Source organism: Camellia sinensis, chromosome 5 (genome assembly GCF_055761805.1).
Source record: "Camellia sinensis isolate YWXY chromosome 5, ASM5576180v1, whole genome shotgun sequence".
Taxonomy (NCBI): Eukaryota; Viridiplantae; Streptophyta; class Magnoliopsida; order Ericales; family Theaceae; genus Camellia; species Camellia sinensis.
The window spans coordinates 110015803-110030735 of NC_138965.1; the positions used below are offsets into that span (position 1 = coordinate 110015803).

Sequence of the window (14933 nt, forward strand, 5' to 3'; positions counted from 1 at the left end):
GATAAGATGTGATTGAATTATGAGATGAATGTAATATTCAATACAATGAAAAAGGGAGTAGGAAGATAAAGATTTGCTTGGATTGCAAAAGTCACAGAGGAATCTTATTTCTCAATGTTGTATTTTGAGTCTCCATCCTCTAGTTAGAGGGACAAGGCCAGTCTCCTCAGTTGTTGCCCTCTGCACGTGGCTAGATGCCACAGCCTACATCTGACTCAGAAACAACTTCTACAGAGCCAGATAGGCCAGGTGCAACCTCAATTTGTCCATATGCAACCTGCTTCACATGGCTTGATGATGCCACCTCTATTGACTCAGCCACAACTTGCAAAGGAGCTGTCACTGGTTCTGGTGGCCTAACCAAAAATTAAATACCATGAATCCCCAATGGATGTTCTACAGTTCGTATGTGCTCCCACGTTTATACTGAACTGTAGAAAATTCACTGGGGATTCATGGTATTTAAATTTTGGATGGACCACCGGAAGCATTGACAAGTCCTTTGCAAGTTGTAGCTGAGTCAATAGAGATGGCATCATCAAGCCCTGTGAAGCAGGCTGCATATGGATAAATTGAGGTTGCACTTGGCCCATCTGGCTCTATAGAAGCTGTTTCTGAGTCGATGTAGGTTGTGGCATCTAGCCACCTGCAGAGGGCAACAAATGAGGAGACTGGCCCCATCCGTCTAAGTAGATGGATGGAGACTCAAAATACAACATTGAGAAATAAGAATTCTATGTGACTTTTGCAATCCAAGCAAATCTCAATCTTCCAACTCCCTTTTTCATTGTATTGAATATTACATTCATCTCATAATTCAATTACATCTTATCTTTCAAATAAGATAGTAGTGCTGCCCATGTCCAATGCCTATAGTTGCCTCTTTCATGTGCACTCAATAAAACAATATGATTAATAAAGTTCAGCAATTTGTACACCAAAAAGCAAAGAAAAAAGTCCATCACATATTAAAATCGAACAAGAATAATACGGATAGGTAAATATGCGACAAACACAAAACTTACTCATTTGTTTTGTTCAAGTTTGAAATAAGATAGTTAAGGACTCCACCATGTTGCAAAAACTGTTGATATCATGAGCAAAAGATAGTTTGAATGTTAAATCGACTACGTTAGCCAATTTCATCTTCCCATCAATGACATAAATGGTTATGTCACCATGTACATGTTTTAGTGTTTGACAAAAATATATCATCCCATGCAATATATCCTTATAATAGAAAACAAAAAGTAATTAATATCCCTAAGATAGAAAATAAAAAGTAAATTAATTAACATTTTGTAAAATTAATGACAAAAATAAGTGGGGAGAGATGCACTCACCATAGAATGTCCCTAAAAAAATGCAATAAATGAATGAGATGATCAATGAGAGGATTGTATTGCGTTCAATCCTCTAGTATTTGATCCACTACTTCAGTAAATAGCAATAATTTTCTATCTACTAAGGAGGTTGACTTCCACAACATTCTAAGCAAACGGGATTTAGTATGCCCCATTCCAAATTGATACCAATAAAGGACATCCTTATTGTTTGGATGAAGATTATAACAACTAGAATATTATCCTCCTCCAATGTCCCTTTGTATAAATTTATGCTATTGGAAACATACACTCCTTCAAAAAACTCCAAATCAAATGTCCCATTGGGCTAAAGAATAGAGTTGAGTAAAAAAATTGAAAAAACCGCCAACCAGTCCAATCCAAACCAAACTGCTCGGTTTGGTTTGGTTTCTTCATTGCGCGGTTTGGCTTGATTTTTAAAATATGCAAACCGTACTTCATCGGTTAGTTCATGGTTTTATAGTTAAAAATTCGTTTGGAGCCGAACTAGACCGTTTAAATATATATATAATTTGTTAACCACCATAAACACTCAAATATCTTATTAGTATTAAATATATATACCTAAGTTATATCTCACTACTTTTACAAGGGTAAATTACCAATAGGTCCTACTTTTGAAACTTATTACCCATTAAATTCTATTGATAAATTTATCCAATGATACATTTATTAGTCTCTCTTGTTTTTATCAATAAATTTACAATGATAAATTTATCAATCAAGATATATAGGCAAAAAACAATAGTTAATAGGACTGATTGGTAAGTGCTCCTTTTTACAACTGTGTTATTGTACATAGCAGTAGAACTAATTCTAAACATTCATATAAACAATTCTTAGGTTGTGAACAATATTTTGTGATCATATTATAAATGATAATAATATTCTAAAACTGTCATTCCGAACCAAACCGCGTTTTAGTGGTTTGGCGTAGATTGGTTCCAAGATTTTCTTGGTTCAGTTTGGTTCCAAATTTCATGGAACCGTAAGTAATGGTTTGGTTCTATCTAAAATGGTTTAGACCTAAACCCAACCAATTCGAACCATGCTCACCCTTACTACAGACAATAAATTAAATTAATAAAAAAACACAAAAATAATAAATAAGTTAGCATAGACATCTAGATAACAACATGAATAACTCTTTTTTAAAATGTTAAAACAAAATAAATTGACACATACAATAATTGACGGCAAATCAATATTTAAGCCTTGAGAAAACATATTTGCAAGGTTTTAATCCTATATTAGTTATATAAAAGGCATAACACCAAATTTTGTACAAAAGAAACTACCTACGAGTACTTCCCCAACATCAGAAAGCAAATTCATAAAATTACAATTAAAACTCAAATTAAACTAAAGTTCACGTTTAAAATAAATAAGTAAAACAACAAGATATGCACCCAAAAAATTTATTATGAGTCCCAAAAATATGAATATAGAAACAATGTGAAATAAAATAAATATTTTTTCATAAAAATTGACTACTAGATTTGTCATTTAAAATTAGTTATTCAACCCTTGGACTTCATGAACAATACAGGGAGAGCATGGTTCGGACTGATTCGGTTTAGGAGTAACCAGGACCAAACCAAATCCAGACAACCTGATTCCTATGCTTTTTTGTCATTCAAGCAATTGATACACGAACACCAAATCTCATCCTCAAGGCCTATATTTGCATTGCAAATTCAATAAATGGCTTCAACCCTTCTTGATATTCCATACTTATTCTATTTTTAATCATCATCTAGCTCTTATCCATTTCTTGTCACATATAAAGTAAAAGGTCACACGAGTCAATGCAAAATGGGTAGTAAATTCTCGAACTCCTTATTTTGGTAGGTGGTCCTATCCCATTCGGGAATACATTATCTATGTCATAAGAAGCAATCCACACCACTTTGTCCATATCTAACAGAAATCTGGCAGCATGTCCTATTTAGTTCTCCTAGTCTGTGTTACATGGACTAACCAGTTCAGGGGGGAGCACCTGTGTCAACCCGACACGACACAGGTGCGGGTGCAAGATCTATGTTGGACATGGATCTGTTATCTAGGATGCGTCTAACTTCAAGAAAAACTCCATACAAAAGAATTTTTAGCTAACGATTGTGGAACTTGTTCCATACCTCTGAAAATTCGCCAGACAAGAGAAGAAGGCGTCGCAGGTGTAGCTCTCTACATCGTCAACAAGCAACTCTCTCTCTCTCTCTCTCACAATTCACAAAATGGCACCAAGAGGCTATTGCTAAATGAATAGTGCTGTTTCTTATAAGTAATTAACATACATGTTAAATTTTGGATTGGTTAGGCTAAGTTTAGGCTGTTTTTGTGAAAATACAATGTATAAAAAAAATAGAGAATTGTATTATTGATTCATTGATTGATATATTTACAATTCCTATATAGAGAAGAAAATGTGGTAGTAGGTGTAGGAGTGAAGTGGAGGTGGTAGGTGGAGTGTGTGATAGTGGAGGTGGTAGGTGTGGAGTGTGTGATAGTGGAGGTGGTAGGTGGAGATAAATTCTAACAGCCCCCCGCAAACTCAAGGAGGATAGAAACTAACCAACTTGAGTTTGGAGAGAGGAACAAAATAATAAAATACATAAAAATAAAAGAGGATAAGAGACACTGTATGGTCGTGTCAGACCATTGGTGAAGACACTGGATGGTGGTGTCATAACGTTGTAGAGGACACTATATGGGGGTGTCATAACCATGTAGAGGACACTGTAAGGTGGTGTCAGACCGATGTAGAAGACAGTTTATGGGGTCATGTCGGACCGTTGTGGAAAGGTGCACCCTCAAAAGGTGTGCCAAATTTTGTCAAAAGGCGTGCCCAATTTTGTCAAAAGGCGTGCCATCAAAAGGCGTGCCCAATTCATCAAAAGGTGTGCCGGACATGATGGCGAGGCACGTGGGCGCCTTGGCTTGCGCGCCCGTGTTGTCGGCTGGTGGTAAGAGGCGCGCGATGCGCGTGGCTGCCTCGGCTATAAGACGGAGGCTGAGGCTGAGGCAACAAAAAAACTGCGAGAGATATTCTGAGAGAGATTTCTGAGAGAGATTCTGTAACACTCTGTTTTCTGAGAGAGATTTCTGAGAGAGATACTGTGTAACACTCTGTTGCCTAGAAAATGGCTTCATCGTCCTCCCGCGGGCTGCTCACCCTCTTTCCCGACCTCAACGAGTCAACGAGAGAGAGAACTGGTGCGGTGGCACTGGAAACTCAACCAAGCGCCCCGGAGTTTGCTCCGTTGAACTTTCCGATGCGGTCGGTGGAGCAAAGAATGGCAGTGCAGTCAGATGTGGAGGCCAATCAGTATACTTTGAAGGCATGTGTGGAAAGCATGACGGCGGTCACAAATTTGTCGAACCGGCTGCAGAGTAGGACAAATGAGGTGCAGCAATTAAACTCCCAGCTGGCTCTGCTCCAACGCATGTATAAGGATGCGCGAGCAGAGATAAGCGTGCTAAGGGCAGAAAACAAGGAGCTGAAGCGGAAGGCCACCGTGATGTTCCGATTTGGAGGTCCTCCATATACTGCAGTGGAGGAGCAGGGGGTAGTGATCGTGCCCAGCGGAGTGGGAAACACAGAGGCAACACCGTCAAGGACCGCCCAGGACGGAGGCAAAAAGAAGAGACCTGCAGCAGAGTAGAGAAGAAAAATCCCACTGTTCCGAGTGGTGTTGGTTTGTTTGTTTTTTTGTTTGTGGGTTTGTTTTTTTTTTTGTTTTTTTCGTTTTTTTTTTTTTTTGTTTTTTGGTGTAAAATGGTGATCGAGGGAGCCCCGACATGAATAAAAGTTTTTGTTTGTATGTTATTTTTTTTTTTTTTTTTTTTTTTGAAGGAAAAAATAAATAAATAAAATAAATAAAGAAATAAAATAAAATAAAAGAAAAGAAATAAAATGGGGAAAAGTGGGATCAACAGAGATAAGGGTGTATCTGAGTTGTGTGTGGAGTGTGTGCCCATGTGCATAGGTCTGTTGAGAGGGAGAGAGAAAGTGTGTGAGTAGTGGTGGAATCTAAAACAAAACATGATAAGTGCGTATCTGAAAAAGATAAAGAAAAGAAAGGTGAAGACATCAAGGGTGTGATTAAATAAATAAAAGAAGAATGGGTTTGCCCTCCTCAAAGAGAGTGAGAGATTGAGTGGGTGCCCTCCTCAAAGAGAGAGAGAAACCCTGCTAGAGAGCCGTGTGTGGTTTGTCCGAGAGAGAGGAGAGAGAGAGAATGCCCTGTGTCTTCCATTGAAGAAACTGTCATCTCGCATGGAGACGACTTCGACGGGGTTCTCCGGTCGCCGACGCTCAAGCAACCATTTTCCGCACACGGTCATTGGCAGCGGGAGTTCCTCCAGTAACAGATTCGGGGAGATATGGACTGCAAACACGCACGTCATTCAGCACAATTATGGCAGTCTTGTCCCAGCGCACTGGAAGTGTCTTAGACAGTGCATCAAAAATGCTTTGTGCTTCAGCAGTAACACCCACCCCAATCCTCTCTACTTCTCTCTCGGCCTGTCTAATGGCGGAGTCTTCACGAGATTGGAGGGAATTGAGATCAAGATTAAATTTTTTGGGATCAAGAGGGTCCTCGGCTTGACCCAAGTACTTGAAGCTTTCTATGTAGTTGGCTTTCAATAGCCTTATGTTTCGAAGCTGTCCAGATCCAGATTTACCCTCTTGAAGGACGAGAATGTTGGAAGGTGGATCGAAGATGATGACTTGGGCTTCGAACTCGTCGCCGAGAGTGGTTTTGATGGAAAGAATGCATCCCACTGAGAAATCATCGCCGCCGCTGCTGTGTGCATCCATGGCCTTATTGGGTCTCTGATTCCTTTGGAGGTGTTGAAAAATTCCAGCGGGCAGCGAAGGCATCGTTGCCGGCCGGCTGCCCGCCGGTGAGAAAAAAAAAAAAATACAGGTTCAAATCTTATAGCTCTGATACCATGTGAAAATACAATGTATAAAAAAAATAGAAAATTGTATTATTGATTCATTGATTGATATATTTACAATTCCTATATAGAGAAGAAAATGTGGTAGTAGGTGTAGGAGTGAAGTGGAGGTGGTAGGTGGAGTGTGTGATAGTGGAGGTGGTAGGTGTGGAGTGTGTGATAGTGGAGGTGGTAGGTGGAGATAAATTCTAACAGTTTTGATAGAGGTTATTGGGATGACATTGGGCAGTGGGCACAACAGTTATGGTCAAAGGCTAGTGTATGAGCTATATGTGCCCATAGGGCGTGGTGGCCATGGTCAAATTTTCTTCTGAACCAAATCAACTAATTGTCATTAGTGAAATCATAAGGGCCATACACAAATAATAACTATAAAAGAGACAATAATTAATTGTAGTAATTACATCATAGAAAGCAGGTATATGACAATTTGTGTATAGGTTAAATCGGTAAAGAAAAGATCAAGATTAGTAAGGGGACAACTCCAAAGATCAGTGCTCTTAACAAAATTACCCAGCAATTCACTCCAGATGTTAGGGTTTTAACACCAAAAATAATGTTGGCATTTCAGGTTTCAAAATGAATGAGAGAGAGAGAGAGTACCTGATATTGCAACGACGCTGATGGTTGACGGTAATGTGGTAGCGAAGGGGTGAGGACCTGAGATGAAAATAGGTTTTAGAGTTTTAAAATTGAAAAGGAGATACAGAAATCGAGAGTCAAATAGAAAATTTCACAAAATTAACTCATCAATGGTGGAGCAACAGGGGATGGTTTATATGGTGGAGTGACGGTGGACAGTTAATATGGCAGTGACACCGGACTGTGCTCTACTGGGTTTTGAATTGGTGGTGCTCGTGCAATGGAGAGAGAGAGGTTGTGCATAGGTTAAGCCTTCTATGACAAAACACTTTGTTGCCTAAATTAATTTGGAAAGTTAACGACATCATTCTATAGGAACAACCTTCTGCAACAATTAAGCATTGGTTGCCAAAATGTTTAATGATTTTTCCGAGTGACATTTTTTTTTAATCAGCAAAACATAAATTTTCATTAAAAAGAAAAAAAGATCAAGTACAAGAGGAAGCGGGACAGAAGTCCATCAAGAAAAAACAATAAAAGAAAGGAAAATACATACTACAAATGGCTCTCCAACCCCCGAGAGAGAGAGAGAGAGAGAGAGAGAGAGAGAGAGAGAGACCCCTTTAAAAGGAGGAGCTACTGGCACCCAAAAGAAACCAAAAAACTTTCTCCCACATACTTTCAATATCATCTTCTCTTCCCTCAAAAATTCTAGCATTCCTTTCAAGCCATAAGACCCACAGAACCACACATTTCCAAAGTGCTAGTGCCTTGTCATTTGATCCAAAACCTCTAAGGTCAATGCAAGTTCAGATTCAATTAAGCACAACAAACCTGAATGTAGATGCTTATCGTTAATTTTATGTGTTTAATGAAAGCCATTTCACTGATGCCACCATGCTCAATTTGATGGTCTACAAATAGCAGGAAAGGAAAACTTATATCCCGCACTAAATAACGCACAAAACTCAAATTATGAATTCTTTTCCATGTTTTCCTATAAAAGTAAATGACATAGTTTTATTAGCTCTTTTAATCAAAGCTAAATTCTCAGCTCTTCAAAACTAGAGAGAGAGAGAGAGATTACATGTTTGAGTATCCACTATAAAAGTTGGAAACCAATTTACTCCATAGTTTTTAACATGGGATTTGGGAGTGTATCATGTTTTTTACATCATTTTTAACAAGTCTCACTCTTTTATGTGAGCATGAAGATGTACCTATCCAACCCAACAAATTGTGTGATGAAACTAAATGAGAAACAAATTGGAAAAATTCAACCGCCAAATTCATAAAAAAAGACCCCCCTAATAATGAACCTTTCAGTACATGAGAGCCGAGCAAAGTGAGGTTAATTCATTCACAAAAGGACAAAGATATGAAACATAACCTGCTGCTTTTGAAATCTACTCAAGGAGTGACAAATATCAAAATAATTAAGATGCGTTATAGAAAAATTACCTATCAATCATTAGATTCTTGGCTTCAGTTGACGTCCCGTGTTCGTCCTGAAGATATACTTCCAACCCTGCATTTTTAGAACTGAGATCAGTAAAGCTGAAAAGGCAATACATCCATGAACAGTACTGTGGTCAAGCATATGTCAAGTGGTATTAACATTCATGATCCTTCAAAAGGCAATAATTGATGGAGTTTAAACACAAAATACTTCATCAACAATAACTGCATAGTGCATGAATTAATTGAAATCCTATACAAAGCTCGTCAGTCTTACTAGCATAGTTAGCCACAAGAATACTTGCGGAAACTGTTTGACAAGCATAGAGCTATGGGTAAGGTTACAATAAATAATCGAAGCAGTATTTGTTTGGTAAATTTGAAGATGTTTTTGCACACTCAGAAAGGGTTCATAAGCAAACCGAAGTGCTCAAAATAAGAAATCCATTTTGAAGGTGGTTTTGCAGACATTACATGACTTATGGCAAAATATTAAATGCAATTACTCATTTGCATTGCAATAGTTTTATGGAAAGGATGCATATAAAATGTAGAGCCAAAAGCAATGAGGCAAGCTCGTCAGTCTTACTAGCATAGTTAGCCACAAGAATACTTGCGGAAACTGTTTGACAAGCATAGAGCTATGGGTAAGGTTACAATAAATAATCGAAGCAGTATTTGTTTGGTAAATTTGAAGATGTTTTTGCACACTCAGAAAGGGTTCATAAGCAAACCGAAGTGCTCAAAATAAGAAATCCATTTTGAAGGTGGTTTTGCAGACATTACATGACTTATGGCAAAATATTAAATGCAATTACTCATTTGCATTGCAATAGTTTTATGGAAAGGATGCATATAAAATGTAGAGCCAAAAGCAATGAGGCCATTGCAGAATCCCAACCAGGAGACTAAAATAGAAGTTCATATGATAAGCAACTCAGGCAGATGCCACAAACATTTGGTAAAAAACACCATTTTGCCAAGGCAAGAATCAAAGACTATAGCTTAGAAGCCAATGACGACATCTTCTTAGACCACTCCACAAATTTAATTGGAGGAAAACAACTTACAAGACAATGACTACATTTTCTTATCTCCCATGTATAGAATTGTCATCTCTAGTTCAGACTACTATAGTTGGGGAATGTATTCATATCCACTTTATAATTTATACTAACTAGAGGTTCAATGTCCTAGGAATCACATGTCCAGAAAGGGCATCAACGTCCCCTTCATAAAAGATGAGTCCTTCAAAGATACAAGATGACTACAAAACACCAAAGTAATTACAAATCACATTACAACACTAGATATACTAACAACAGAAGGTTTATTTACTTATATTTTAATCAGAAAATACTATAGGTATAAGTGGTCCTACTACAATGTTACATTCACCAAATGCATTTGTGTTTGAGGTGCCCGCTACAGATACTGCAAGGGAATCATGTGAAAACTTATAAGTGGCTTCCTTATGAAATATGAACAGTTGTTATATGATTAACAAGAATGGCCGTGATGTTTTGAGTATATACTTAGATAACAAGCAACATGAATTGGCCTATGTCAAACCAAAACACTTCATGACTGAAACTTCAAACCAACATGAACAGCTGGTGTCTATCCCAAGTATCTAATTCCCGGGATATTAAAAGTTTGTAGACCTTAGAGAATATAAGTAGATTTAGCCTTCAAATTCTAGTCTTAATGAAACACCAAACTTCAAAGGACGTTCATCTTAAGGTCTCCAATACAGCATATGCATGTGATTGCCTAATTTTAAATCTTTCAAATGTCACTTAAGGTTGTGTTTGGATCAGGGATTTAATGGGGAATTTGTGGAGAAAAAAAGGAAAAGGAAAGGGAAATAAATAATAATAATAAAACTAAAAAGCTTCAATTTCATTCATATTTCTTTTTCCTCCCCAAATCCTTGATCCAAACACGCCCTAATGTCCTTAAAAACCCATCAATATATCGAATGATATTTTTTCTCTATTTTGAGTTAAAAAACTAAATAAATCAAATCAAATCAATGAACTACACAAGCACACAATCAAGTCACCAACACAAATGGATGCCCTCATTGAATATCAAAAATGTTATAAATCAATCAGATTGAGGACAAGCTCAACATAGCTGAAAAAATATTAATATATCTATTTGTTAACCATCAATATAGCTCAAAAAATCTATATAAATAAAATTAACCACATACACAAAGCTTGAACCACATTATAAAAATCTCACCTCTCTGCAGCCCGGACAGCAAACCTACCAGCCACACCGTGAACTTTGTTGGATTGCTGCGTCTCCTTTCCCTCACAAGACTTAGGAAGCCCAATTATAAACTCATCAACCTCCTGGATTTCAATCAATCAATGTTATCAAATTAAAATCACATTCATGATAATAAATCACTCAATACTTATTTAATAAAAAAAATTACCAATTCCAAAACTACCATGCATCTATACTATCTATAATATTATATAAAGCACACAACTCTTTGAAGCTTCAATTTTTTTATACCTACAATAATTTCCCTCCTTCAAACTTAGCAACCATCATGATTGCTGTAACTGTTTCACACACACTGTTATGTGTGTGCCCATAGTATACCTCTAGTACATTATATATACTAGCCTCATGGGCACACACAATGTGTGTGGGTAACCACCAGATAACAAAACAGATAATTCTATTCGCACACGTCTTATCTCAATACACAATATTTGTACCATTGGGATATCAACTTCCCAACAAAAATCAAATGTTCCGATATCAAATTGTGAACAAAAATCAATTGTTTGAATATCAACTATTAAACGAAATATGAAAACAATTCATTTTTGTGTAATGAGGATTCATTTGGTACGCAAATAAAATTACAAAGGGAAAGCTTTAGAAACCTTTGACATTACATTTTTACCCTTTGAAATCTTTGAAAAACAAAAAACTCTTTCAAGGATAATTTTTTTTTTTACACTACTTGATCTTTGAGTTTACACAAACTGAGGTGTTCCTTAGTAAGTATAGCTAGTCCAAAATATTGAGAGAGGTAGAGAATTGACCTGTCGTTCGGCAATTTCAATAAGTCGAAGCTCAAGCTTTTGCCCTCGTAGTTCAAGAACCTAGGGCACCAAAAACCCTAACAAGTTAGAGAAAGAAAGTGAGTGCAGAGAGAGAGAGAGAGAGAGAGAGGACAGTTTAAGAATACCGTTAGGGGACGAATAGAGAAGCCCTTGCTAAGGGCAAGTTCGGTGCGAGACATGCCTAAATCTACCCTTAGACTGAACCCTCCTCTCCAGGTTGGGTCACGCTTCCAGCGGAGGGCATTTGGGGGAATCTCCTCTGAGGACAGTGCCCTTATTGTAGGACACTTGCACATGTGAATCGTTGAAGGTAAGCGATGAGGATTAAGGGCACTAGTACCCTTTCGAAGGGCAGGGTGTGTGAGTGAGGATAAGGGTACTCCCAAATGCAGTGCCATTCATGGTCCCTCTCGCCCGCAGCAAGTGCGTGCAAACTGTGGAGTGTTTTTTAAATCTTGCAATTTAGGAATGGGATGGCAAGTCGGTTTGAGTTTGTGTGATCCGTCTTCATCTGTTTTTGGATGGAAACATTAGTGAGATTATTCCATATTTTTTGCCTAATGCACAATTATATAGGGGTGAACATGATCAAGATTGGTCCAGATTAGGATAAAATCAGAACCAATCCGTTATCTACACGCTTCCTTAAAAATTGAAACCAATCCAATCCGTTTAAACACAGATTGAATCATTTTAGGACCACGGATTCACATAATTAAATAACCAAAAAAAATATATAGAACAGTTAAAAATAATAAACAAAAGCAACAAACAAAAGCAAAAAAACTAGATACACATTACACAAAGCAGGGTTCCCCTCTGTATTAAAACTAAACATTGCATCAAACAAAAGCAATAAGAAAACTGGTTTTAGACAAATAAAAGCAACAACACTCCATAAACAGAAGCAACAAATAAATGGAAATGATTAAACAATATTATCTATCTCAAGACCATGAATATGATATACGACATATCAATCAGTGGCCAACAACAAATAAAAAGATAGAGACAATAATAAAGGTATGATTGAATTAAAAAACATGCACCTTTTTTAGTGCTCTAATTTTTTTATCAATATCTGGAACAGGATCTGAAGGAGTTGAACATTGTGTTGAGTTTGAGGGAGGTGCAACCACAGCAGTATTTGCAGAGATAGCAAGGTCATTCAACTGAGATACCTCTGACTCAACAGATTCCAATCCCTGAGACTTGCATCTTCATCCGACGTTTCATTCCTATCCGAGTTCTTACCCTTATCAAGAGCAGCCTGCACCAGTAACAGAGTGTGGCCTTTTAGCCTCTGTTAATGGGTTACATTTTGAGATGAGATGGAACCAACAGTGTCACCGAGAGAGAGATAGAGCAACGGACCAAGCCGCTAGCGATCTGATCTGAGATGGAAATCCACCGATCTGATCTGAGATGAAATCACAAGAACAGAGAGAGAACTCAGTCCGAGAAAGAGAAGAGAGAGAGAGTACCAAGAAAGAGACGAGAGAGAGGCCTGTGACAGGCTGAATTAGGTTAGGGTTTACCTTTTATATGGAACTAGTGATAACTCGCGCGGGACTTCATAAATTTTTTTAAAAAATCATTATGATTATTTTAAAATAATTTAATATTTTATCTGAAAATATATATAAAATGGAAACTTTTTTGATAAATCTATTTTCTAAGAGTTTTATTCCATCCAACTCATATTGTTTTTGACTATTCCATTAGGTCCAATTTGAGATAAGAAGACCAAAATACCATTTTCATCTACTTATGTTTCATTTAGTTCACATTATTTTCTTATATTTCAATAAGTCCTATTGGCGACATAATTACTAAAATACCCCTAATGTGAATGTTCACACTGTCAACGTGAATGTTCATATCGTCAATGTGTAAGGGCCCGGCCCATGTCGATCCTCGTGACTGCCGGGAAAAATTCGAGTCTGGCCGGGCCGGCCCACAGGCCAAAAAAATAGGCCCGGCCCGTTGATAATGTGAATATTCACATTAACAAGTTAACATTCACATTAATAGGAGTGTAAAATTGGTCCGTGCCCCGTGGGCGGCCCTAAGCCAGCCGGCCGCCCGGGGAAGGCCCGGGCCGGCCCGTTCATAATGTGAATATTCACATTGACATATTAACATTAACATTGATAAGAGTGTAAAATTAGCCCGTGACTCGTGGGCAACCCGAAGCCAGGTCCCGGGGCCGGCGCGGCCCGTTGACAATGTGAATATTCACATTGACATGTTAACATTTACATTGATAGGAGTGTAAAATTAGCCCGCGGTCTGTGGCCAGCCCGAAACCCGCCCCGCGGCTCGTGGGTTGCCCTGGGCGGGCCTAGCCCCGACCCGTTGATAATGTGAATATTCACATTGACATATTAACATTCACATTGATAAGAGTATAAAATTAGCCCGCACCCCGTGACTGCCCGAAGCCAGCCCACGGCTCGTGGGCGACCCGGGGCAGAGCCTGTCCAGCCTGTTGACAACGCGAATGTTCACATTGACATGTTAACATTCACATTGATAAGAGTATAAAATTGACTCGCGTCCCATGGGCGGCCCAAAGTCCGTGGACGACACGGGGTGAGCCCGGCCCAGCCTGTTAATAATGTGAATATTCACATTGACATATTAACATTCACATTGATAGGAGTGTAAAATTGGCCCATGGCCCGTGGGCGGCCCGAAGTCCGCCCGCTGCACAGGGCGGGCCCGACCCGGCCCGTTGACAATGTGAATATTCACATTAACATATTTAACATTAACATTGATAACAGTGTAAAATTGGCCTGTGACCCATGGGTAGCCCGAAGCCTGGCCCCGGGCCGGGCGGGCCCGGCCCGTTGACAACGTGAATATTCACATTGACATGTTAACATTCACATTGATAAGAGTGTAACATTAACCCGTGCCCCGGGCCGTGGGCGGCCTGAGGCGGGCCCGGTCCGGCCTGTTGACAATGTGAATATTCACATTGACATGTTAACATTCACATTGATAAGAGTGTAAAATTAACTCACGTCCCATGGGCGGCCCAGGGCGGCCCGGGTTTGGGTCCGGGCCTACCCCGGGCCGCGGGCGAGCTTCGAGCAGCGGACAAATTTTACACTCCTATCAATGTTAATGTTAACATGTTAATGTGAATATTCACATTGTCACGGGTCAGGCCAAGCCCGCCTTGGGCTGCGATCTGGCTTCGGGCCGCCCACGGGCTGCGGGCCAATTTTACACTCCTATCAATGTGAATGTTAACATGTCAATGTGAATATTCACATTGCCAACGGGTCGGGCCCGCCCCGCCTGGTGGTCGGGCTTTGGGCTGCCCACGGGTCACGGCCCAAATTTACACTCTTATTAATGTGAATGTTAACATGTTAATGTGAATATTCACATTGTCAACAGGCCGGGCAGGGCCCGCTCCGGGCCGCGCCCACAGGCCGTGGGCAGGTTTCGG

The 14933-nt window shown here is 39.1% G+C and overlaps 2 protein-coding genes across 8 annotated transcripts in view; both read right to left on the reverse strand.

The window, feature by feature from the left end:
- The window catches only part of LOC114263522 (uncharacterized), a 153418-nt gene extending 140404 nt beyond the window's left edge, over window positions 1-13014 (reverse strand). For 2 of the 7 annotated variants that reach the window (XR_014329990.1, XR_014329991.1), the window contains exons 1-6: window positions 12517-12981; window positions 11593-11978; window positions 11447-11506; window positions 10623-10735; window positions 8376-8442; window positions 6936-6992 (exon numbers count right to left, since the gene is read on the reverse strand). Coding sequence is in view for 5 of the 7 variants with exons in the window: in XM_082869530.1 (XP_082725656.1) it covers window positions 8400-8442; window positions 10623-10735; window positions 11447-11506; window positions 11593-11865 (489 nt within the window). In the remaining 2 variants the exon portion in view is untranslated. Of the gene's footprint in view, window positions 1-6935; window positions 6993-7352; window positions 7829-8375; window positions 8443-10622; window positions 10736-11446; window positions 11507-11592; window positions 11979-12516 lie in introns of those variants that run through there. The other 5 variants (XM_082869530.1, XM_082869527.1, XM_082869528.1 and 2 more) reach the window with 5 other exon arrangements.
- LOC114289439 (uncharacterized) lies at window positions 5585-6331 on the reverse strand. Its single transcript, XM_028233170.2, has one exon. The coding sequence runs from the start codon at window positions 6250-6252 to the stop codon at window positions 5683-5685; it is 570 nt and encodes a 189-aa protein (XP_028088971.2). The 5' UTR covers window positions 6253-6331; the 3' UTR covers window positions 5585-5682.
- Window positions 13015-14933: the final 1919 nt, after the last annotated feature.

Excerpts from the sequence above, each read along its gene's own strand:
- LOC114289439 (XM_028233170.2), bottom strand. The coding sequence starts at position 6,252 with ATGCCTTCGCTGCCCGCTGGAATTTTTCAACACCTCCAAAGGAATCAG.